Below are 26,735 nucleotides of genomic sequence, written 5' to 3' on the forward strand. Positions count from 1 at the left end.
ATATGTGTGTGTACGTATGTATGGATATGTCCATACGTACAAATGAATTTAACCACACTTGTCTGTCCATTTGTCATGCATTGCACGAGACGTTCAAGTCTTATTTGCTTGGTCGACCACGCATGTAAAATGCCATTTTGAATGAATGAATATGGAATTAACGAAAAACTTTCTGGGAATGACAAAAAGGTGGAAATAAGTAAATACTTTAAAAGTATAATCTTCCGGATTCTGAGAGAGAAGAAAAGGGGTCACAATTCAGTTGAAAAAAAAAAAACAAACGAGATCTACTAATCTCCAAAAAAAAAAGGTGACAAAGTAAATTCTCACTGCTAAGTAAATTCTCACATTCTTGGAGTGACGATCGTTGGGAAAATCAGAAGAAAAACATAGAATTGATGAGGAAAAGCCCAAAAGGAGAAAGAGCACAAGTATGGAAGTAAAAAAAAAAAAAACCAATAACATAATCAATTTATTGAACTTTGCTTTCTAAATGATTTCTCGTTTTTTCATCAATTTCTTTATTAAATCTTTTATTTCATTGCACAACAATATCATAAATATTTCGTTGTGAATGGAATGAAAGAGAAGACAAACTCGCCACGAAAATTCAATCCGGATGCGATCAACTCCTGTATTCCTATACCGGGCGACGAGCTGAACACAAAACATTGAAATTTTCTTCGATTCTTTGAGTGAGAAGAGTTCGCTTATCGTTCGGTTCTAGGAATTACATTTCATTTATTCATTCGTTTTTTCTTTTAATGAACTATTAAAAACTTACACATGTATATTTGAGAATTTTTAATTATTTTTCAATTTCATGCATGTGCATGTAATATTACATTACTAATTAAAAAATGAAAAAAAAAAAAAACTAAAAAAAAATTTATGAAAATTGGATGTAAAATCTGTTTTGTAAACTTATCGTAACTTATCGTACTGAAACAAGAAGAATATCACAAGTTATTATTATTATTGCTTGGCTATAAAAGAACAACATTTTCAACGTAAATCTTATAAAGAAATCGAATGTGTTAACTACTAACATACATCGGCAGCAAATATATTGATATATATCGCATTTAATAAAAACGATCAGGATTTTTCTGTTAAAGACTACGAGTTTAATATGGGATTCTTTCGGATAATTACCTTTGCTATTGCAATGATAGTTTCTACAATGGATGGCTCAATAGGAGAAACTCCGCCAATTTATGATGACGAGTTGCAAATAGACGATGACACCAATGAGAAGAGCGTTGAAGCCGTTGATCATTTCCTGGTCTGTCCGCCTCGTGATGTTGCGAGAGGCGAAGGTCGATTTGTCGTCGCAATAAAAGGCAATAACACGTTCTGCGAAGGCTCAATTATTGACAGCAATTGGGTTTTAACCTCTGCTCGTTGTTTGTCCTCACTCGTTGACTCTAATTTTCAAGTTATTGCTGGCGTGCGCTCCCTTGTCCGTCCGTTCGAGCAGCATACATCTCAAATCCGTGAGATCACTAATCATAATTATGTAAATATTCACGAGGGTTATACACACGACAACCCAAATTCAGAAGAAAGTGATAAGGAACAAAATATTGATCCCCATAATATTGGTCTTATTTATGTGAAGAGTCCGTTCGATTATGATAGTGCTGTACAACCTATACCTTTGCCGTTAAAGGAATGCCTCGACGACGGCCGTGGCAAGATGTATGGATGGCAACTACACAAATCATTGAAGTTGCAAACTCTTGATCTGCAAATAATTGACAGCGATAAGTGCAAAGTCCCTTGGGGTGACGATTCTGATATAGATTCCCATCATATTTGCACTCAAATAACAGGGCCGTGCACTTCTGGCCCTGGTAGCGACGAAATGATGATGGAGGGACCAATGGATGAGAACAGTAATATTACGTCGTATTATATCGATCCTACTTGTGGTGGTAACGATGGTAGTGCAGCCGTGCTTGTCACACCAAATGTTGGTGAAGTGTTAGTCGGTATTCTAAATTACGCTGATATCGATTGCGGTGAATCGACTCGGCCAATTGTTTACACGTCAACGTTTGCTTACATGGACTGGATTGAAAAAGAAATTAAAAAGTTTTCTGAAAAAAGTAAAGCCACTGCTAAGAAAAGACGACCACTCACATAATTAAGTTAATAATCTTTAAACTCAAGTCTTATCTCGTAATCGTAATATTTAATATTTACCGTACGCCTTCATTTATAATTTTTTTGCAATTAAATTTCATGAATTAGTGATTTTTTTTTATTTATTCTTGAAATAAATGAGAAAAAAAAAAAAAAATCCTTTTGCTTTATTTATAAATTTCTATTTATTTTTATATATATATTTGTATTTTTATTTATATTTAATATATAGTTGCACCTAAGACACAGTGACGATGTATGTGCTTTCTTAAAATGCCTCTGCGTATAATCGAGATCACAAGATACATGTCCACTCGCCTAAGTGAAAACGAAAATGTAAAGCGAACCTTTCAAACCGATAGTCAACGTAAGAACAAACAATCATTTTGATCGGAAAGTTTACATCTCGACCCGTTGTTTTGTTTTTTTGCTCATTCTCTCTTATCGCGCTCGAGCAGCAATTTTCAGATTTTGAGTTAACTTTTCGAATCACTTCACCCAGCGCCGCAATAGATAAATAGAAGTGCATTGGATTTGTGCATTTGTTTGTAACAATCAAAAATATCCATCAGACTTTGTAAGATGTAAATATTCTTGCACTCATTCGGCGTTCCATTCGCATATCTGTCCGTCTTATACTTTTAGATAACAAATCAAAACTCGTCCATAGTACATCCAATCTAAAGGAAGCTAAGGCGCTATTACGGCTGCTTGTTTTTTTTGTTTTTATATTGATCACTGAAGGATGGGTGGTATACTCAACTCTTCATAAGGTTTTGTAATATCCAACAAGAGTCTTCCAGTGGATGGTGGTGGACCAGTGGATCAGTATGAAATTTTGAATTGATTAAGCCATGTCTGCCCATCTGTGTGTTGTTGACATTCTCGTGGTAGAAACATTGGAACTCTTTACACACACATTGATATTGAAAATGGACCAAATTGTTCAGATCACAAGCCCGCAGTAAAGCGTAAACTGAACGCAATTTCGTTTTTCTAAGCAATCATTTTGGGGTCTTTTGCTCATTACTCGCAAATGCTGACCGATAGAAGATCAAAAATTTGCCACAATTTCGTTTTACGGAGAACTCATAAGACTTGAAAAAATTGGCCATGCCCATGTATTATTATTTATTAACCATTTTTTACATTCCTCAAACGAATATATTACATATTTTCAACCTGAAAATGAATTAATTAAAATAATTATGATGGAGCCCACGATATGGCGAATTAATTTTTTTCACAATAATACCAGCGATATGGGTATCAAATAAAGAAGAGATGAACTAAGTGCTTCAATTCCAAATTTGTTATGATGGACGTCATTGAATGGTGGATAAATTGATATGCGAAAATTTACTTGTGTTAATTCTAAACTAATTATGATGAACATCACGACGAGTTGGTTTAATTTTTCTTAACAATACCTTTCAGTGAAGTAAAAGATGAATAATAAAATTTATTTCAATCATTTTTTATGACAATACAACAAATGCTTTAATTGTGCAGCATCTTTCAGAATCTATTACGGGCCGCAGTAAACGTAATCTAATCTGCCTAATCTGCCTAATCATGACTCGATTTTCTCGTATGACATATATTGTCATGTGTTTCTAAGCAACTAAAAGAAGACTTTAGAACATCATTTACTCAACTTATTATATTTATTTAGTATAAAAATTTTCATTTTTATGTGTAAAAATTTTCCATCTCAACGTTTGCATGTTTTACTAAAAATCTTCTTCTTCTTTTTTTTTTTTTGTTTCTCTTGTTTTAGTAATAAATGCTGTGACTACTTCACGTTGTGCAATATTATAAGAAAATACAAACACTTTTATCAATTGACAATGCGTTCAATGAATGCCTTCATGTGCCTGGGTTTATACGCAACACATTCAGCCCGTCATAGCATCAATTGTACTGATATCTGCGATGTTGTTGGTGCCGCTGTTATTGCTTTTAACATGTTGCTTGGGTGGTATATAAAACCACCAAGCAGCAAAGAAAAACACAACCGAACACAGTTTACCAATGAAAGCCAAGAGCCACATATATCTGGAAATATATATATATATATATAGAAAATACGAAATATCTGCTAAATGTTAAAGCATTATTTCAAGAATCTTTTAATTAAATACGGCACGTAATTGAATTTGCAAGTTCGATTAGCAAGAATTTTTAAGATAAATTAATTCAAACTTGACTTAAATTTTATTAAACCGCCATAAGATAATATTATTGCACGAGATAATTGAGTAGAAAAAAAAACCGTATATTGCAGATTCGAAACAGAGAGAGTAACGATGATCCATGTCGCCATGAGAAATTGTGAATTTTGATATAACAAACAGAGAATGCACTGCTGCGTGTCCACCTGCGCCCAAGCAATTAATGTAAACGAAAAGCGTTAAATTAGCGGATATCATGACATCATGTTTCATTTTAATTTTTACAAAAATTTCTCATTACGAAAAGTGATGGCTGCGAAGGATATAGATCAAGTTTGCTTGCCAATAATCTTATCTGAATAGGAGAGTTGTATATATATGGAGATCTATGTACAATAAACATAAATAAATGAATATGTATATATATATATGTGTGTGAATGAGCGAGCGCGCGAACGCGCTTGTGTGTGTGTGTGTGTGTGTGTTTATGTACATATGTATATATACTCTTGTATATATATGTGTGAGTATAAGTGTATAGTGCAAGAAAAGAAAAGAAAGCCGAAGAGTTTTTGTAACATTTCGTGGCTATGGAGTAGGGATTAGCCCATCAGAATTCAAACAGTCGATTATTATCCCAGGGAAAGCGATAAGTTATCTACCGGAAATGGATCACAAAATCATTTATATAATCACAGAGTCCGACTGGGCTTGTGGGTTCAATTGATAGGGTGGATGTGATGAAAAAGAAACATTTTTTACCAATAATTAGTTAACTGATAAACTAACTACGGCATAGCATTCGATTAAAAGCCAAACAAATATTGCAAAAATAGCTCGATCGAAAGATCTTTCTTAAGTTGAATTTCGCAAGTTTGGCTTTTGCTTCCTCTTGATACTCTGCTCCATTACGACCTAAAATTTACCAACCTGCTGCCAACTAAGTCCCTCTTTCTCTTTTCCTCCATCGCGCTTACATCGATAGGTGAACTGTTCTTAATGGAAAAAGAAAAAACTACTTACTTGCTCATATGAAAATTTTCGTAGACTAAACATGCTCCACTTTGATGATCGCCACGTTGTTGTTGCCATAGCAGGCATGTTTCATCGATAAGAGTACCAAAAATCATGGGCGCTGGTATTGTCCCCAACAATCGCACTTTTATCCATTGTATGCCCAAAGCGAATGAACGCTGGTCATCGTAGACACATCTAAAAAGACGCACTCATATGCATTTAAATTCACCTCAGATACAAGAAATCAAGAAATTGTTATTTAAAACGAACGCGAAAGGCGAGTCTTGCAGTTGTAATTATTTGCCAGCGATGTTTGTATGTGTTCTCTCTGAATGTCAACTTTGAAGTAGTTTCTGTTCGGCTGTTGTGCAAGTCTTGTCTTTGCTGTGATGCCGACAAATTAATTTTAAAACTCGTAACTTAAAAAACTTCGTTTAGAATCAGTTTTTGCGAACACTCAACTGTGTATGTTCATTAGTCTATCTGAATACTTTTGGCTGTGTTTTGTTATTTAGTCCTTGGTTGGTGGAAACAATGTCTTTTAACTTTCCATCAATATCTCTTGTGGATTTAAATTCGAATTTTTTGTCAATTGTGTGCTTCCCTGCTTTGCATCTCAATTTGTGGTTTAGTAGGTATCCCAATAAGGGATAACAAACAATATAACAATAGATCAAGAAGAAAATTCATGAATTTTTTTCATCAAAATTTAAACACTTTTTCCTTAGATTTGTAATAAGATTTATTAAAGCCCATACTTGCTATGTCATCATCGCAGAATCTCTGAGCAAAATTAAACGAAATGATTTTCACATATCTCTCTTGAAGGCGTCTTCACACCAATAATAGAGTGCTGCAGACAAGGAATCAAATGCCAGTCGTAGGCCTACGAACCGTTATTGCCTTATCCAGAACGCAATTACTTTCCACTGAATTGAACGTTATTTCTTTTCTTCGAATTATCTAACGCCTCTCATTTTCCCCGCGCGCTAAAGCATTACTTGACGGATCAGTGTTATTAAAATCAATTGCCTCCAAAATTGTCTCCCAAAAAGAAAGAAAACTACGAATTTTTTCCTTGACGCTACAAAATTTTAACGGGACGGACGAGACGGGGAATATGGTTGGGGGGAAAGGAAGGAAAAGCCTAGCAGTAAAGGCAAAAAAATTTACCTCAGTGTGGCCGATAAAGCCGGCATAGTCGCCAAAAACGTGAAAAGCATAAGGGCGAAGCATAGCATCACAAAATAAGGCAGACGACTGCACTTCGATGGGCATATAAGATTGACCGCTTCAAAATTAGAAGTATGGTTATGGATACTATCGTATCGAATGCATTCACATTCTACGTACGATTTAATTTCATCGTTCTTTATCGATTCATCCGAGCAACCCGCAAAGCAAGGACTATAATACATTATGCCATTAATACCGCAAACAGGATCATATATATCACGACTGCATGAGCAATTTGCATTGCATGCGACCTCTAACTGCATAGCGTTCAAACTTGCTTCAGACGTTTGATTCTTATGATAATCGATGGTAACACCTGCGAAGTCCAAATTAGGACAGGATAATAAGAAGCAACTTGTAAAAGCTGTAGCAATCGTAGTTGCTATTAAGCACAGGCGGATGATATTACCGCAAGATAGATCAAATTTCTTCACCAAATATCCGCCTAAGAATGTGCCGCCTCCTCCGGTTGGTATAGTAATCAATCCCATTATTAGGGCAGACAATACCGGTGAAATGCTGAATTGATTTTCAATTAGTTTAGGTAAAAATGCCGCAAAGCCTGCAATGATCATACCCTCAGAAGCGCCCGCTAAATTTAAAAAAAAAAAAGTTGGATTTTTTAATAGAACTGCCACGGCTAAGGGCATTTCCTTGAATTTCGTATAATTGAATGAGTTCCCTTGATATGTTTTATTATCGTTGTACGCTTCTGAGCTTCTTTGTTTTTGCAATTTTTCAGCACCCGGCAAAACTTTTGGATAACCCGAAATAGATATCGCTAGTAGAAAGCAAACAATTGCGGCTATGAGGAAACCAACCCACCAAGCACCTATCCACACTTTACTGTCGCTTGTCAGACCCAATCTAAAATTGAAAGGAATTAGAAAAAAAGAAATATTATATATTTTTGATCAGAATAGAATCAGAAGATGATTTTTAGATGAGCTTATCCAACTAAAGGTTCATAAGCTCAACAACAACGTATTATGTTTGGATTGTCATTTCAAGGATTTACGTTGAACAAAGGAAATAGCCACTAAATGCAGCCTTAAGTTTTTCTCTTAACAGGTTTTATTTCACTCGGTTCCTTAACTCGCTCGCAACTGTCTTAAAAAACCTTCTGATCGCTATCTGCTTCCAAATCACTTGAAATTTATACGTGGTAAGGGTATCTCTTTAAATGTTTAGGATAAGTACTTTAAAGCTTTTATTTCGAATATTGCCGTATATCCTAATGTGCGCAAGCTCTTTCCGCCCCTCTAGTTACGATGACAGTGTAGTCCGACACAATATGCATAATAGCGGCCGCCCAAAGAAAAATTGTCGTATGATAATTTTGGGCCCTCCAATATGTCTTCAATAACGGTAGAATGCAGTACAGTCGACTTTTCTGTATATTCAAAATGGCGGTCGCTATGGCGGATTATCTTGTTCTTAACAAACGAAATCTCTTTAATATGAGCCGCAAATAAGAAGAATTGATAAGTAAAAGGCGAATTTTAATAGAGAGAGAAAGGGAGAGAGAGAGAGAGAGAGAGGGAGAAAGGAATTAAAAAGTATAAAATAAAATGTATAAAAAAAAACTTTTTTAAATTAGTTTTCGCTTAAGTGAACAAAAAGTTTGAAACTAAATATTATTGCAGTCACTTTGCTGTAATCAGGCATACAAAGAATCAAATTTCTCACATAGTAAAATCTTAAACGTCCCAAATTCTTACGTATAGTCATGCGATAAAAGTTATTTTCCAGCTTTTAATTAACTTAAACGAAATGCTTTTTTTTCTTTTTATTTATTTTTCACCTGATTTCAAGACTTCTTCTACGCACCCTTGGGTGAACGAGTTATAGTGACTTTATGCATACCGTAGGCTAAAGAGCTATCTTTATTTTCTCATAAACTGTCTGCCCATATATATATATATATATATATACATATAGGTACATTTGTAACTATGTGGAAATACTTACTCGCTTGAATCGATATATAAAAAATCTGTATATACCAAAAGTAATTGGCCGCCGACCACGTAACCGAAAGCGGGTCCCATCATAGCCATTGTATAATAAATTCCTAGAAATGAATGAAATTGCATGTGCATTTAGATCAACGTGCATAGTGGAAAGGAAAATTTCAAAGGATCAATTATTACATAATTAATACTATGTCGACTAACAATTTATTCATGAAATAAATGCTTAGACTAAAATAAAACAAATTGAGCATTAGCAACATAGGCTATCGGCTGTTTTAGGAAAGAATGCTAGATATTGAGGTTAGTACTTGTAATAGTGCGTTCATTCGTGCAGCCGACTTTACAATGTCCATGAGGTTATATTGTAAGAATTTGCTCGCAATTGCAGATTCGAACAGAAGCCTTCCATAGGATCCATTGATGCATTGTAAATGTGTGGTTAAGGTGAATTCTTGCAAATAATTTGATCTGGATTTTCTCAATATTTGCTGGATATAATGGTGGAAGTAGATGCGGTTTAGCAGAGACGCAGTGCTATTGATAGAATTGTAGATTTTTCTCCGTACTTTTCTCCAACGTATTTTTAAAGGACTAACTTTTCAGCAGGCTTCGCAGCTCGAACAGCTTACTTATGTCCCAATAAACCGATATGAATGCGTTCCCGAAGCATTTTAATATTCCGATTGCATGTTGTGATCGTATTTTCTAATTTCTTAATGGCGCTTCAGTTCGGTGTTGATGGATCTCGGAGTGTCAATAACAGTTTTGAGATTGTTTTTATGAACAAAGCTCATTGCTTGAAGGCCCTTTGCCGTGATTTTAGTTGTGAAAGTTGAAGCATTTACGTAAAGTATGTGATTAAGCAGAACTTTGCATCAAGCATCTACCACAGTCTAGGCAGGTGGCAGACCATCAAATTTAGAGCCTATCTATCTATAGGAAATGTTATCCGTCATTTTCTAATATTTGATTTTTTTTTTTTGCTATTTGTATTGTCATCTTTTCTTCGTCGAGGGCGAAATGTGACAACGATAATCAATCAAAGCCCATGAAGATTTACGATGAAAGCGGTTTAAGAAAATATAGAATGCCTTTGCGACATATGAACAATAGCCAATTTCGGATGGTGACCTTGCAATTTTCTTGACAATTGTAGTCTTTATCACATGTTCAATAATTTAAAAGCATAGTAGCGCTTAGTATGGGCCAAACATGGTGTCTACCCGAGCAATCGCGAGTGATCGCGAGTGAATTCCGCTATATAGAATAGAATAACATAATAGATTTTCTGATAAACGAAAAGTATTGTGCGAACGAAACGAAAGATCGGGCAAGTATTATAGCAGCGAAATTTGCAGAAGCTTTTATTTTTATAAACGCTGCTCACCACGGTCCTAAATATGTCAATTGTATAGTTCGAACACCCTTCGCGGAGAAACGTACATATATACGCATGTAAATCAGTAGCTTGTAAATCTCGCGATCAATAATTTCTGCAAGTAATCGTAATATTTTTAGAAAGTGCCGATGGTTATACAACAACTGTCATCGTATAATGTCATTTCAATCGTGTCTTCACGAGTTCTAGTGACGCTAGCTTTCGAATATCGGATATTGATTGAACATTGGCTTTCAGAGCATTGGTTACTCACGTACTCGAATGATAATTCCTGTTTGGCGAAAACAACAATTTGTTAGAAGTCGTATAACTCAAAAGCGGTAGGTCACACCAAAAAATATCAAAAAAAAAAAATCATTTTCAATAAAAGCGATATAAGCGATATATAAAAGATGTCAAAAGGCAATGTGTTTACTATGTTTATATTTATATATGTATATGTATATAAACTCATTTTTTAAATTTTAACAAATAATTCTATGAAAAAGGCGACGAAATGTTAGAAGCTCGGTGGATTGATTCTATTTGGTGGGAAATAAAATCACAATTTCGAAAGAAGAGAAAGAAAATAGTTTCTCTTCCTTCAAACCCGAAAAGTATCTACCGATATGTTATATAGTCTCAAAATGAGTCATATCCGTCGCTAGATAGATAGATATTCACTCTCTGCAATGGGTTTTCCAATCGCATTTAACCAATCCAAGTCATTAACTACATTAGGCATTAGATGATTATTCTACTTAATCTTATGTAGCTATGTAGAGATTAGAATAGAAAATGTTTTTATTTATTTTTTTCATTAAATGAAATATCTTAAGCTTTATAAAGGGCTTGCATATTGGTTCCGATTTAATTTTCTTATATTTTTTTTTATTTTTTTTTTTATTAATTATTAACAACTTACACTTTTCTAATTTTATTTTTTTTTAATTAACTTAAATCTCTCTCTGCGTTTGTAACAGAACAGAGCAAATTAAATTCTAATTTAGAAAAACAGGTATACTTAATATTATCGATAACCAAAAAAAAAAAAAAAAAAAAAAAAAAATTATAAAATTGACCATAACATGTTCCACGAACAATAACATAACAACTAACTTGAGTTGAGTATAAAAGAAAGCCACTCGCAAAGTAAATCTCATAAAGAAATTTAAGCGTAAACTATTCGTACACGAAGAGCAAAAATATTGATATTATTTTAGTGTAAATGATTAGAATTTTTCTATTAAGGATAGCGATTGAGATGAATTACTTTTGGCTGATTACTTTCGCAGTTGCAATGATTGCCTGGAGAGAGGATGGCTATTCAGCGGTGGCACAGGACGGTGAAAATCAGGCACCAGTTGCCACGGACCAGCCAAAAGTTGTCACAGACCAACCAAAAACTGCCACAGGACAGCCACAAACTGCCACCGACCAGCCACAAACTGGCACAGGACGGTCTGCAACAGGAGAAGACTGCGCAACAAGAAAATCCATTGTATTTGCCGAGACCGTTGATAGTGACGAGGCATCTTCAATCGAATTCGTAAGCCCCCTGCCCGCTAAACTAAATTCGGCACCTTTTCTAGTTGCTATAAGGCATACGGGTGGTTTTTGTGAAGGCGCGATTATTGCCACAAATTGGATTGTAAGCACAGCTTACTGCTTGAAGGATGATAAGTGCGAAATTTTCGCTGGCTTACACTGGCTGCAAAAAGAGCAATATGCGCAAATCCGAAACACGTCTATGGTAATAAGACATAACAACTATCAGGAAGAATATCCGAATGGTCCTCATAACATTGCTCTAGCTCATGTGGAGAAACCCTTCCAATTTACAACATCGGTTTACAAGATATCTTTAACACGACATAAGCACGGAGAAGGTGAAATTTTCACTTGGGGCTACGCAGGCGATTGGGACATAGGATTAACAACACTTAACGTCAAAATAATCAGTAAAAAGATATGTGAGCCATTTTGGAAAGATAAACTAAGTGAAGATCAAATTTGCACTTATAATAACGTAAGCTTTGATTCCACCTGTGGTGGTAATGCTGGTAGTCCCTTAATATTTCGCAATCCCTACGAACCAGAGTTACTTGGTCTCTTAAGTTTTTCTGAAAAAAATTGTGGCGAAAACCTATTACCAATCGTTTATACTTCCATAAAGCACGAGGGAAACAGTAAATGGATTCATGAAATCATGAGAGCGCACGGCTAACCAACCTATTAAAAATTCTTTTCTAACGTATTGACGTCTCGCTATTGCTTAACATAACCTACGATTGAACCTATAAAAAAAAAATAAAAATATAAAATTTTATATCTATTTTCAAGTGATTACACAACACACGCCACAACTAATTGATTTAAATTTTTGCACAAATGTTTTTTAAAGCCACGCAATAAAATATATATACAGAATGTTTTTAATATTAACAAAATATGGCGTTGTTCCCATATACTAAGTGTACGACTTCTAAGCCAAGGTCAACTTTAAGTTCACGATATACTATATACATAAATATTAGGAAGACTCATAAGTGATCGATTACTTTTGTAGAAATAGAAAGTTCGTGAAGTAAAATATGACTCAAGATGAGTCCTTGGTATTGGACTTGGATTTATGGCTTGATATTGGGCTTTGATTTATAAAGAGCCATTACTTGAGACAATTTATGTTGCAATAAGCATAAGCAATTTTTCATGTCCGATAACGATTTTGTTAAGAAATGGAACGGTCTCAACGAAATCTTGATACGAATGAAACGCAAACTGATCGACGAATATTTTGGTTTTTGTCTCAGACAGACAGATGGCGTACTCATATTCCTCAAACTTGTGCACTCAAACTTGGATCATCCGCGGCTAGACATTACATCACATCGTCGTCCATTGCATGGCCAGTCAGAAAGATCATAGTCGCCAGAATTAAATCTTCTGAGCAAAGGTTGTTGACAGATTGTTGTAATACATTTCCAAAAACATTGCTAACATTGCTTTCTTATTAGCCTTGCACTGAAGCTCACATGAAAATGTTAAAGCACGCACTAACGAATACGATACTCTGCCCTGGTACGGACGCCACCATTTTATTAAAATGTTGTAAAAAATATTACTTTTCTCTAAATATTTTGAAGATCGGCTACACCAGCGAAAATTGTAAGAGAACAGTTGGCTGCGCTTCACCGATCGCTACGTAACTAAAGACATAACAAATTTTTTGCAAACAATCAAGTACCCATGGTTGCCCCACACTAAATAAAAAAAAGATGTAAATTCCGCACATTCCACTGAAAGATAACGGAAAAATTCATGATATGATTGAAGTGAATCTTATATTATTTCTATAGGTATTGATCATGAGACGATCAATTTATGTTTGCTATGCACAAACAGTAACCGATTAATAACAATCGAGCCTTATGCTAAAAATGATTCAAAACAAGTCCAATTATTGTGTGGTGTGTCAAAAGGGCCAGCAGATCAAGCAGTCAATAAGAGCGGGTGTCTGTCGAAGCATTCATTTTGATTTGCATTAAATTATTTACAAAAAAGTTTCAAATTCATGACAAAACGTTAAGTGACTGCATCGCAACTACACACCGTCGCATATTATATGCAAACATCAATTTTTGAAGAAAAATCAAAGCAATATCCTTCCAAAAGCGCTTAACATTATTCCGAAATCGTCTCTTCTCTGCTCAGTAATAAAAAAATTCGCTTCTCGGTTACCGCGTTGAACTGGAAGTAGCCGTTAAACGGAGTTTTCTAACAACGTTATCCGATAATATCTCATATATATAAACAGAGTGGCTTCGGATCAGAAAAAGGAGAAACTTATTTCCAAGATAAGAAATCCCGTAGTTTCTGCAGGGCTGTCGTGTTTTTATTTTTCCAGCAAAACCATAACAAAAAATCGAGTATTTCTGGCCGTCATTTCCACCGTCATCTACTCCGAAGAATCAAAATGAATGGACACGTTATCCTAACTGTGCGTCTAGTTAAATGAACTAGCAATTAAAACCAGGGCAAGGTCGACTATTAGATACCTTACACCATTTCGCCTAATAGAGTCATTCCCCTGCCAAAAATTATTTATTATTTTTACATAAATGCTTAATTTTCATGAAAGCCCACATGATTTAAATTTAATGAACTTAATCTACTTCCCGAATACTTTATTATTTGCCAGTTGCGTCCGCCATTCCAAACCACAAATTAAAAAAGTGTATTTGTAGGGTTCAAATTCCATATGATTAACTTATTAGGCACCAATTTGCATCATGAAATATTACAAATGAGAGCATATTGGGTCATCTTTCATTAGAATCCTTATAGAATTAACCAAACTTAAGCTGCGTCTTTGTCAAAGCATTAAAAAACTCGCTGTTCCAAGACTGCTAGATACTTATATTTTCCTGCATGGATTTCAGCAGTGACAATATTCAAAAAATGCGTAAAAAATTATTCGCGTTTACGTATTAAGCAATGAAAGACTTTTTATACCCATCACCGAAGGATCAGGGGTATATTCATTTTGTGAAAACGTTTGCAACCAGCGTTTGCCCAGAAGGAAGCATCAGAGATCCAACAAAGTGTATATGTTCCTGATCTCAGCATCAAATTCTAAATCGATTTAAGCATGTCCATCTATCCATCTGTCCGTCTGTCCGTCTATCCGTCTGCGTAAAATCTGTTGTAAACATTCTCCTGACCCCAAAAATGAAGCTATCGACTTCAAGTTTGGCATAAACAGTGGTAGTTCTTGCACGCCCAGTTAGACGTCTCCTGGCAACAAACTTGTTATAAAGAACTCGAAGTGATTGGTCGGCAGATAATTTTTTTTTTCCTAGTGATACTGACATAATTGTCTGTGGACACAAGAATGGTAGATAGAAATCAGACTTAGGAGCATCGCAACGTGGCATTTGTTTCTTCAATTTCTTCGCCTTACAGCAAAAGGGCCCGAATAACCTCCATTTTTTTTTTGTTTTTTTTTGGTCCACCGTGGCACCTAGCAGAGGATACTCAGTGATTTTCATATTAGCTACGATTGTAGCAAAATTTAAGGCAATAGGTTTGCAATACAATCAGTTGCTTGACCTGAGAAAGAGTAGGAATGTTAGACAAATTTAGTGTTGATCAGAAGGCATGGAATGACACGATGATGTTAGATTTTTGAAACGTTTCCCCACAAGTTGTAACGGTTGGAGCTGAGAATGTTTTATTTTTTTCTTATATCAGGTTAGTTAGCAAAAAAAAAGTTCAAATATATAAGAAAAAAATATACCATACACCAAGGCCACTACGTTTGCAATGACGGTTAGCTGTCGCCTTATTCGTTCGTTTTTTTGCCTTTTGCCCGTTAGTTTGGGTATATTTATCCCTTTGTCCGTTAAGTCAACGTAGAAGATAAAAGAGGACGATTCGCACTAAGTTTTTTAGCAGAAGGAACGCTAAAAAAATTCGATCAATCTTCAAAATGCGATGACGAACAACATCATATTTCCACGGATTACCTAAATGCCATTTTGAAAATAGTTACAAATGTGTCACAAAATATGCTTGATTACATGATGACTAAATGCTTGTATTTGCACAAGTTGCAAATGAAAGGATCAAACCAATATGCCCTTGCCCCACGTGGTGGTGGTGGTGGTGGTAGATGTGAAGAGTTGTAGTGAATAGCGTTTCATAGACAATAGTGACAATTTTCAATCAATGAAAGGAAAATTTTCAAATTGGAATTTTTGCTTCACTGAAAGTATGCGAATAAGAACAAATGGCTTATGCAAGCATAGCTTAACAATAGAAAAATAAAATGTAAATTAATGCATGCATAAATAAGAATTTAGATTGAAATTTCAATTACCTAAATAGACAGATGACATCTTCTTTGAAACATTCTCATCTATATAGGTAACGCCGAGTGTGAATAGCGGAGACGCACCAGCACCGTGCAACACTTGCGCTACAAAGAACAGCCACCAAGCAAACCATACGGGATTTTCATAATCATCGCTCATCATTCCATTTGTATTTGCTTCATTCTCATACTACGTCATAAAAATAAAATACATATATATGACAGAGTGTAATTTACATACTCATTTTAATTTAGTACAACTTCGTATTGATACGAACCTGAACCTGAAATATCGTTGTATTAATTGCATTCGTTTGGACGGAACATGTATTCGTCTCAGCAGCAGTGACACGATAATGGCCAATAAGAAAATGTGGAATTGAAAATACTAAGGATCCTAAGCCGAGCAGCAAAAGTCCAGTGGCTATGATACGAGATTTCGATGAATTCGTATGACCACCAAAGTATGTAACCGGTATGAGGCATATAAAAGAGGCGATGTCGTAACCGCTTGCCACAAGTCCAGTTTGACGAGAACGTAATCCGAAACGTTTCTCAATTGTCGTAATAACCACATTAATAAGACCATTTACTATTAGACCTAAAAATGTATTTCGCTTATTGTTTATTATGATGAATAATTACTGACGTCATATTAATGGCGGAATTCCTGAACGGAAAACTTAATGGACTTTGTGATAAGGGACGAAACTACAATCACTTTTTCAAGCAAATGCATCTCAGGGAAGAAAATCACTGCATTCGTTATATATGTCATGATCTGTCCATGCGTCCTTCCGTCGAACTTCCTCATAAAATTTTATCATTACGAATATCTATTTACCATAACAATAATCTAACTTAGAAGCTATTTGTGTCCATTTGTCAAGTCATTTCATCATAACCATAATTTCATATTGCACATGCTCTGCGTTTGACGTGTGCTCGTTAAGCACGTCGTAGTAAGAATCTTCCTTAAGTATGCGGCGTTTTTTTGCTCAAAATGTTATGATACGAAGCTGCTAAAGAGAAACTTACACCTAAACAAGTAACAACTTTGTATTTAAGCAAGGCCGGCCACCAGATCAAAGGTACCGCTTTACCTAGTAAAATTGTTGATCGTGGGACGAGGCCGTGAATTGCTAAAAGTTACATCTTATTACCGCATAGAATGCTTCAAAGATTGCTTCGATCGCATCCACAATTTCCAAATTCCTTTACTATACAAAAATGCTACGTTTGACGGAATTTTGTTGGGAAATAGTGATTGTCTTTTTCACATTGTGGCTTTTTTGAAAGAGGACAGACATGACAAATGGGAGTTAAGACATCCATTTTCAATATTATGCTTTTCATATTCCATGTACCATGTGCCACTTTAATGGACCGAATTTGAATAAAATATTTGACGGACAGACGGACAGACATACATAAATTGGATCAGAAAATGGCTTGCAGCTAAGAATGTTTTCACAAGAAAAACGAAATTTCTATTTATATAAAAACGTATTAAGTTTGACTAACTTATGTAAGCTTATATACGTTAAGAAGGCTTTAGATTAATTTGGACAATAACTGTTTAACCTTCCAGATTAAGTTTCCGGCGCACTCTTTCAATTAAGTTGAACGTAAATGAAAATGCTATTAAGACTAGAGGGGAATGACAGCGTTCGTTCGACCGACGCTTAGTTATTCAAGATTAATGGAAATAAAAATTAGACTAACTCTACTTGTTCAATGTATCTTTAGCGGATAAATTTTAAGAAGAACCTATGAGAATCAACGACTGAACAAAAATTCAATTTGCAGTTAAGTGCATAGCTAAGCTTAGTATAAGCAATTAAGAAGGGCGACTGTCAAGCTGGTTCATCCAATGCACTCGAAGTATGTTTTCATTCGTATTACAATCCGCGACCGTGATTTGTCACCAGCAACAAAACACCCGAATACTAGTTTTTACGATTTGTTTTTGTTTTTACGTTAAGAACTGCAAATTATTTGCAATGTCTCCGTAGCGGAGCCCTCGAGTTTGAAGATCAATATTAAATGGCTCCGCTTCGGAGCCCTCGAGTGCAAAGAGTCAATTATTGTGGTTGATGTACTGTCGTAGCTACAGAAGGTGCTAGGGACCATAGGACTATTTCCTATCACCTTCTCTTTAATTTCTCGGAACATATCCGGACTTATTGGTGTTATAGAGAGCGAATTCACCTAAATAGATGGCATATAATCGAGATTAACTTTTCAGTTAAATAAAGTATTTCTCATATATATATATATATATATATAATATTTTGTTGCATACGCGATATAAAGTAAGGCTGAGAGAGTTTAACTAACTGCTTTTCGTGCTGTATCACGATTAATCGATGTAACGGCCATATGACTTATCAGCGATGGTTATTAATAAGAGAAAAAATATTGTCTCAATTAAAGTGCAACAATGCTTTCTATTGGCGACTGTTATCATGTGCATAAATTTAAAGTTAATGAGCATTCTATAAATAAGAAAACATGAAAGACACGATAACATAACAATTTCGTTCAATAATAATTAAGAGCCACATACAGCATATAAGCTCCTGAAAGCTGATGTAGGAGCTTGTGCTTTTATAAATGTGCTTAAAATGTGAATTTTATTTCTTAATCAAGATAATCAAGGTATCTAAGCCAATTTAGCCAAGTTCGTCTACCACGTACTATAGTCTACACTATAGGTGGTAGATGAATATGTGAGACAAACGATATATCACATGGTCACATGATCTCCTCTTTGAACTCTGCAACGAGTTTCCACTATCACATCTGTGAAGCCGAGTTCTATGTCTGTGACTTACAAAGGCATCGTAACGTTCATTATGTACGCTACCGAGGTGAAAAGTATCAAGTCCAAGGACGATTATATGCTTCAGTGCCACCAGCAACATATACGCCCCAAAACCAAACTGACTTAAGAGTATAATAATTAAATCTATGCACTTGTAGGAAGTGTTCATTTGATGGTCCGGGTAATTAATAAGCGCTGCAAACAAACAACGATGGCGCTAACGATCAAAGCCGGCATGAATTCTATGTCAACCAAGAGCTATTTTCCTCTATCTAAGTTTTGAGTTCAATGCGTATTCATGTTGGAGAGCGTCAGCTGAAACAGGGATGTGCTTTGCATTGCTTAGCATTATTGTCACGCACAGGTTAGACTCGTGCTAAGTCGATGCGCTTAAGGACTGCGAAACTGTCTTAATTTTCGAAAATCATTCGAAAATTAAAGGGAGTAAGATGCGATGCCTACTGTACGCTCTTACAAATCATCCCCTTCTACACGCTTCTGCACCACAGCGGACGAATGATAGCCACTAATGCGGCCATTTGATAGCTATACGATTTTCAAATCATGGACAACCGGACCAACCACAGCTCGTAATACTATGTGACATATAAAGATAAACCGGCCTACGTATTTCAAGTCAATAGGAGAAGAATATATACTCTGATCTGTGTGCCAAGGCTGTTGTTTAGTACCATTTCCCTCGCCAATGTCTTTAGAGAGATCCCGAGTGATAAGATTTCCTTCACAGTTATTAGTTGAAAGCGATTAGTTGATACGGGCTCCTGAGCGAAGTTTTTCTCAAGGACCTAACGAACGACAATTCATATCTTTCGGCGACATCACAATAAGACCCAATATCTCACTACTCTGTCTGCGTGTTCTGTTCTGTGATCTGGAGCAAATCTTGTCCGCCATAAGTGAGAAACAAATTTGATTTGTAACGAACTGTTCGTGGCTAAGGCACATTATAACACACTCTCGTAAAGGGCGTTTTCTGCGATCTCTCCTAAAAAAATAAGTAGGAGAACTAAAATGAAGTTAATTTAATATCGTTACAAAAGTCATTTATTTCAATACCGAAACCATTTATTAATTGAAATAGTCCACGAAACAAATTTTGAATCTTCAGTGTTGTTCGTGGTTGTCTCGTCATTACGCGTAAATACATTTTCATAGAATTTTCGTTTTTTTTTTTTTTTTTTACATAATTTAATTTTAGTGCAATAACTTTAATATTAAATTATTCCAGCTGCAAAATACTAGGTCGGCTAACCAAATAAATCGAAGCAATATGTTCAAGCCGTTGCCCATAAAAGCAGCCGGTACGCAGATTACGTGCACACGACGTTTTTTCCACACTAGTCTCGATAAGTTACAATTATCAGTGGGCTACATATCAAATATTTAGTTAATGTTTTTAATGCATTAAAATACCAAAGAATACCACAATTTCGGTCCTTATTTTTATTATTCGCACACATATTCGCATATAATATACATGTGTTGTAAGTACGGCACACAGCATGCATGCATGCATCACCATCATCATCATCATCATCATCATCATCATCATCATTAATAACAACAACAACGAGACCTATGTATAAACATATATGCGAATATTTTTTCATAGATGAAACCGTCAACATGATGCTATAAATCTTCGTAAGCGTTTTCATTACATCTGCAGTAAATTCCTCTTTAACTTTACGTGGCACGTGACTAAATATATTAATCAGCCTATGTGATATTTGCATGAATTATGGAAAATTTATGGTCAATTTTGGTTACTACATGTGTACGATAAACAGTTTTCAAAAGCAGTGAACAACAGTGAATATGAGAGAATATGTATAAACAATTCTTGACTAAAATCTCGGATATTCATCAACAGGAATCAAAGTTCTTTTGTCTTTTTAAAAGCAAATGGTGAAAACGAAGACAAAGATGTGCACCACTTCAAGGGAGGAAAAAAAAAAGAAGAAAATAAAATCTAAAATCTTAATAGGTATTATGTACGAGATTGTATTCGTGAAAGCTTGAAAATATCTGAAAGAACCAAACGGTACATTGTTCATAGAATCAAACCATTTTTCAATATATGGCTTCAATCTTGCCATTATTTTTGGAATACAATACAGACATAATTGTACAGCCTATAGAAATTACTATGAAAACGAGGAATCGTGCGTTTGAGATGAAGCTCATGTATGGTTAAATGGCTTCCTAATAAATTAAGGAACGTCGCTCTTTTAGTGAAGGGAGAACGCATCTATGATTCGTGAAAAGCCTGCACATATACCAAAGTTGACTTTTCTTTCTTCTTCTTCTTCTTTTGTTTCGAACAGAAGTGTCATCTTTGAAAATGAAGATGACATTGCAGTTACACTCAATGGAGAACGCTAAAGAAACGCGCGATCCAGATGACTTCAATTTGGCCATTCATGACGCCATCAATTTATTATAAGAAAAATTCAAGGATCATGTGTGTAATCGTCAAGAATACCTATGTGAGATTGCCCTCTTTCCAACTAATTCTACTTCGATATCATTGAAGAAGCGGTATTTTTTTTTCGATTTCATCCTTGATCTGCAAGTTGTGAACTTGAAACATCTGAAACAACGTTTAGATGATGAAAATTAAAATATTACGATGAAGCGTCGCCAATACGCTTAGCTTAAGGCGAACATTGCCTACTTCTGTGATTAAACTATTTCATTAGAAACGGAAAAAGGTCTATGTTAGTGTTCTCTTTGCAATCGCGGCTTCAATCAGATCTTGCCAAAGCCTCATCAACAATTTAACGAATTATTTGTATTTGCCTAAAAGTCAACGGCACAAATGGTCTGAATTCAAACTTCTCTGAATTGTAAGTAAATAATCGATAAATTTATTTCACAACCAACACACTCACGTGTATCTTTAGTGTGTTGCACCTTTTCATCAATAGAGCAATAAAGTATAAAAAGTAAGCCCACAGGATATTTAAGAAGAAGAACATATATATAGCAAATATATGAAAAAATCGCTACAAGTTAGTCTGACTTTCTTTATTAGAGCGTACCAAGTTGAGATTTTCGATGGTGAAGGTACTACGCTTAAGCTTCTCTACAATTTATACCAGCACGGTTTTTATGGTTTCGAATAAATCGAACCATTTGTCAAACGAAAAGAGTTTCATTGTCTTTGCAACCGAAAGATGTGGCGTAGGTTAATTTTGTCAAAACTTTTGCAATGCCCCCACATTCTTGATCAACCTCAAATTCAAAGTCGATTTGAGCATGTCCGTCTGTCCGTCCGCAAAAATGAAGGTAACGACTTGCAAACTTGGCAGAAACATGACAAGTTCTTGAAAGCACGTTGGTATTGAAAATGAGCCAGATCGGTTGAAGGACACACCCACATCACATCATAAACTAAGAACATTTTTATTTTTTAAATGGAATTAAAAGTTCGTTTTTTTGGTCGTTACTCAAAAATCATAGCAGATAAATGTACAAAAATCCTAAGGCATATTCTATGGACAAAAGTGGACCACGTCTAACCAACATTTAATTCTTTTTCAATATCTTTATAAGACGCAGGAACAAGCTTCAAAAAAAAAGCTCACAGCTCAAGTATATAAATTTTTGACCCCTTTCAAATCATGTCCGTCAGTTCGTTTGTCCATCTGTCTGTCCGCGGCAACTGTGTAGTACTTTTGATAAACAATCTCCTGTTCGCGGAAATGAAGTTATCGCCTAAAACTTAGTAAAAGAATTTGGAAATAATTTCAACTTTTCCAAGATGACGCCTACAACGTCCGCATGCCTTCGTCGCTAAAACTTTTATGCTGAAAATATAAAAAATTAGCCGCGCCCACTCGATATTATAGAGCATAAATATTTAGTTCTTTCACTTTTTTCGTCTTTTTTAGGCCAACGGTGATGGTGATGGGTATAAAATGTTCGGTCACGACCGAATATAATATTTTTACTTGTTTTATTTTCAGGACAAAATACTATTAAGCAGATAAAAAGCGCTCTTAATATCTGCGAAAAGTCAAAGATCTTTAGAGGCATAAAGTGTTATAAATTGTTTCAACTAGAGTTGAGCTTTAAAGAAACAATGCCAAAAAAGCATTGTATAAACTGATTTTTCAACATGAAGACGATCGGTCGCACATTGCAGAGCCAGCATAGAGAACGCTAGAAGGATTGAATGGGAATGTGCTACCTTCCACAGTGTATTCGCAAGACATCCCCACTTCTAACAAATAAGTTATAGTCAATCGTCCACAAAACAACGGCCTACACATAAATAACGTCAAAGATCAATCACTCTTTCACTCGTTCAGTACTCCAATTATCAATCGAGTGATCTTTCACTCTTTCCGTACCCCAATTATATTTGGTGGTTAGAAAAATGGCAATGGAAAGGACAGCTAACGACAAGCAAGCCTTTGAATAAAATATTTTTCATAATTTTTTTCGAGTTAATACGGTTTTCTTTTGTAAAGCAGCCCGAGCAGCCACGAGTTAACTTTTACAACAAATAATTAGACAGGAGTTCAGGCGGGCAATAAGTTCAGGTGGACAAACAAAAATGTGAACTACGATGTTTCGAGAAATTGAAAAAACAGGAAGCACTGCCACCAAATAAAGTCAAAGAAATTTAAGACGCGTCAGCAATACTCTCATAATTTGACTAAGCGCAAGATTACGTTTGTGCTGTTTGTAAAAAGATAGATCAGAAGCTCTTGCAGGTGTTTTCTATTCCATGCTATGATTTGCATTAAATTCGATGCTAGGCTGGACTATTGGAGATTTTATTTCCCACAAATTATGCAAAGTGTAGTCCAGCATTATTTGTATGCCACACTGGAACGAAATCGAAAGGTTGCTTACTTTGTATAAAATTTTCCATAGCAAAAGTGAAGAATGCAAAATGCCGGCTTTCCTACATAAAGCAAAAGCATATGTGATTACTCTTTGCTTTCATACGAAACACATCTCATTAGGTCAACATTAATAATTCTATTCAAAGACTTATTTACTTGCGATGAGTTATCACCTTTTCAGGAAATTTATGTCAGTTATCCTTTTATGCAAAATTGTGTTCTCTTTTTTTCTTATTCATACATTCATACATATCTTTGGTGGAGTCGTCCTCTCGCACTATACAGTTTCCCTTTTTTAAAAGCATTCTTGCGAAAAGAAAACATAAATGAAAGAAGACGCATTCGATTTTTGTATTCTTAAGATCCAATAAAGTGAACGCCAAAGTTTGATTTTTTACAAAAAATTTCATCAAAAAAAAGCAAAAGACTCTGTATGAAAGCGTTGAGACCCCCGAAAAAAATAGGAACTATTCGAGTTATTGAGGAAATATATATTTGGAATCCACTTTCACAAATTCCGAGTAACGAAACGCAACGAATTCATGTTGGTTAGTAAAGCTGGAAGGCTGAAGGTTTCCGCACTTGCGTGCAAAAATGGAAAGGATCGGCCATGCCCACACAAAGTTACAAGTAATTAAATATTATTTTTTCACTTTTTTGAGGTCTTTTTATCCAAACAACACGGAATATTTAAAACTATTTTGTACACTCCTCCAAATGGAGATTATATTCTCTGCCTAAAAATGGGTGAATTTTGAAATGAATATGGTAGACCCCGCCATTATGCGATATGAGTATCAAATAAAAGAACTTGAAGAGTATAATGCGAAAAGTCTGTATGTATGTATGTACTTGCTTTATATTAATTAGATGACATAAACTATATTATCTGGTTTTGTCATAATCTCAACATTGACTTATCACAGCTTGTACGTTAATATGTACCTTATGTATTTATTTTGTTAAGACACAGAAATCGGGCATGACGTCCACGACGATTTATCTACTTTGGGTATTTATTGGACTAACTTCTTAAAAAAAAAAAAGAAAAACTTATACTATTGCATTTTAAATGCATTGATTAAGCCTTTCATTTGCCGCTTGCAAGTTCTAAAGTTATTCGCATATATGACGAACGAGTTTACATCAAATAAAACACATTTTCATTTTAAATATTTCTTAATTTTTTCATTTTCAGTTAAATTCTCGAAACTGTTCAATCATTTGTTTTATTGTACATAACCTCAAAATTGATGCATCATAACCTACGCGCTAATCTATCATTAGAGCATGTCCTACTTTCTTGTTCTAGAATTTGTTTCTTTGGTGAACGAAAAAAAACCCTTCCATTTACATAGAGTTTAGTAAGTATTTGATACCTTTTCAAGTCGTTGTTGACAATTTCTTCAGTTTATCACTTCTTCCGCCTGCGCATTTCAATCAAATAAAACATGATTTCAAAATTAATGTTTATTCTTTTACAATAAAACCTCAACGAGAAATTAAATATTATCCGTTCGATACATAACCTCAATATTGATTCATCATAACCTATAAATATATTATATAATGATTTGTTCCTGTTCATAATCTGAAAGTCAACTGAAAATATGCGCGTGGCACTAACGCAGCGATCAAATATGCTTAGAAGATAGCAATTATGGCGTAATACTAACATGTAACTATTGGATCAAAACGCGAAACAATCAATTTACCTTGCATAGCACCTGCCCAGCAAAGCCAAAAAAGTGCCCATTTCGCTGTACAAAATCTTTGCAGACATTTTGGACGAAACTTTCCCCAGCCAATAGTATACGAACTAAGGAACGTGCCGGTCGTCGTCGAGGATTTTTGCTCCATATCGTTATTATGCCGTAAAACCGGAGAACTTGTATTCAGTTTGCCACTCATTGCAAACACTTTTTTGTTTTCTTATTTAATAAAAAAAATTATTATAATTTTTTCGCCTTCTGCCTTTTGCGAGATGAGTTTTTTTTGTTTTTTTTCTTGTTTACAATGTTTCAAGGAAACACACTGAAATTGCGCCGTTTCCGTTTGCTATTAAGAAAAAAAAAAACGATATGTTATACGAAGCACAACTGCTTCTAATGAGGCGTTACAAGTAACTAAATAATGTTTGGCAAATGAAATTTCTTTCAAGTTATATTTGTCTGTAATGCATGCATAACACTTTATGTCAGTAACGTAGACGAAGCACAAGTGCTATAAGCTGCGCCATACGCAACAAGATTTCATTCGCATTCATAATCTCATGAACAAGCAAGCGCAGGGATGCCTCCATATCATGTATCTTTAATTATATATTAATACAATTATATGAGGCGTTTATGCGTTTATGACAGGTGAGATGAAAATTGAATTTTTTTTTAACACAAAGATAATAACAAAACACAATCTCGCAAAAAATGTAGCTAATAACACATAGCTTCCCGATAATGTTAATTTTTTATAAATTAATTTGTTTACAATGAAGTTCTCAGAAGGTTTTACAGGTTAAAACAAAAACATTCTTTTAGCATAAAGAATTTTTTTTATGCACATAAGTTTTGCATGCTAAAGGCAAATAAGAACACTTTAGTGTTACAACGTTCACCATTAAATACCATAAGCCAACAAGCTTGCTCATATGCTCCTATAACGACTTTTCACAATAGGGGTCTCATATAGAAGGTGGTGGAACAAGTGGTCCGATCCGGATCATTTTTAATCGCTTTCGTGCTTAGGCCAAACCACATCGGAGTAACAAAGTTTATCAAAGTTTCGCAAAAATTGCGAATTGTAGGTTGAACGCAAGAACACAAGACAGGCGGAAGGACAGACAAGCTTAAATCGATTCAGCAAGTGATTCGAACTCAATCGTTTAATGAGAAGGCAGACCTATCTCAAATTTTCCTAAAAGTTGCATACACCCGCACAGGGTTAATATATCGTTGCATCACAGCTGGTGTAGAGTATAAAAAATAATTTTTCCTTTTTGACGCTGTTGAGCCTGTAAAAGGCTAAAATTTAGACAACAATTTCAAAAATTTTCATTTAAATGCCTTGAAAATTAATCTGTAGAAATGTGCGTTTCGGCGAATCCTTACAGAAAAATATGCTCGCAGTGATCAGCGTTATATACTTCACAGCTTACGAGTTAACAAGTACAGCCTTGTGACTAATGCAAAGATCTTAAACAATTAAAGTTCGATTTCGCAGCAGAG

General features: G+C 35.0%; 3 protein-coding genes across 3 annotated transcripts; 2 read left to right on the forward strand and 1 right to left on the reverse strand.

Annotated features, from left to right (window-relative positions):
* The first annotated feature begins 1,065 nt into the window (after nt 1–1,065).
* LOC119634040 (lectizyme-like) lies at nt 1,066–2,237 on the forward strand. Its single transcript, XM_038027951.1, has one exon. The coding sequence runs from the start codon at nt 1,133–1,135 to the stop codon at nt 2,147–2,149; it is 1,017 nt and encodes a 338-aa protein (XP_037883879.1). The 5' UTR covers nt 1,066–1,132; the 3' UTR covers nt 2,150–2,237.
* Nucleotides 2,238–4,046: 1,809 nt separating this feature from the next.
* Nucleotides 4,047–25,503, reverse strand: LOC119633088 (solute carrier organic anion transporter family member 4A1). Its single transcript, XM_038026308.1, has 8 exons — nt 25,227–25,503; nt 16,083–16,405; nt 15,811–15,994; nt 8,547–8,649; nt 6,985–7,442; nt 6,513–6,891; nt 5,346–5,534; nt 4,047–4,206 (listed from the first exon to the last, which is right to left on the reverse strand). The coding sequence occupies exons 1-8, from the start codon at nt 25,420–25,422 to the stop codon at nt 4,047–4,049; spliced, it is 1,992 nt and encodes a 663-aa protein (XP_037882236.1). The 5' UTR covers nt 25,423–25,503.
* On the forward strand, nt 11,091–12,246 carry LOC119634100 (lectizyme-like). Its single transcript, XM_038028041.1, has one exon. The coding sequence runs from the start codon at nt 11,158–11,160 to the stop codon at nt 12,154–12,156; it is 999 nt and encodes a 332-aa protein (XP_037883969.1). The 5' UTR covers nt 11,091–11,157; the 3' UTR covers nt 12,157–12,246.
* Nucleotides 25,504–26,735: the final 1,232 nt, after the last annotated feature.

The sequence above is a fragment of the Glossina fuscipes genome, unplaced genomic scaffold, assembly GCF_014805625.2.
Source record: "Glossina fuscipes isolate IAEA_lab_2018 unplaced genomic scaffold, Yale_Gfus_2 2, whole genome shotgun sequence".
Lineage (NCBI taxonomy): Eukaryota > Metazoa > Arthropoda > Insecta > Diptera > Glossinidae > Glossina > Glossina fuscipes.

Excerpts from the sequence above, each read along its gene's own strand:
- LOC119634040 (XM_038027951.1), top strand. The coding sequence starts at position 1,133 with ATGGGATTCTTTCGGATAATTACCTTTGCTATTGCAATGATAGTTTCT.
- LOC119634100 (XM_038028041.1), top strand. The coding sequence starts at position 11,158 with ATGATTAGAATTTTTCTATTAAGGATAGCGATTGAGATGAATTACTTT.
- LOC119633088 (XM_038026308.1), bottom strand. The coding sequence starts at position 25,422 with ATGAGTGGCAAACTGAATACAAGTTCTCCGGTTTTACGGCATAATAAC. Across the intron at positions 8,650-15,810 it reads GATGTCATCTGTCTATTTAG|GAATTTATTATACAATGGCT; the intron begins GTAATTGAAATT and ends ATTCATTTCTAG. Across the intron at positions 4,207-5,345 it reads GAAAATTTTCATATGAGCAA|ATATATGTGGCTCTTGGCTT; the intron begins GTAAGTAGTTTT and ends ATATATTTCCAG.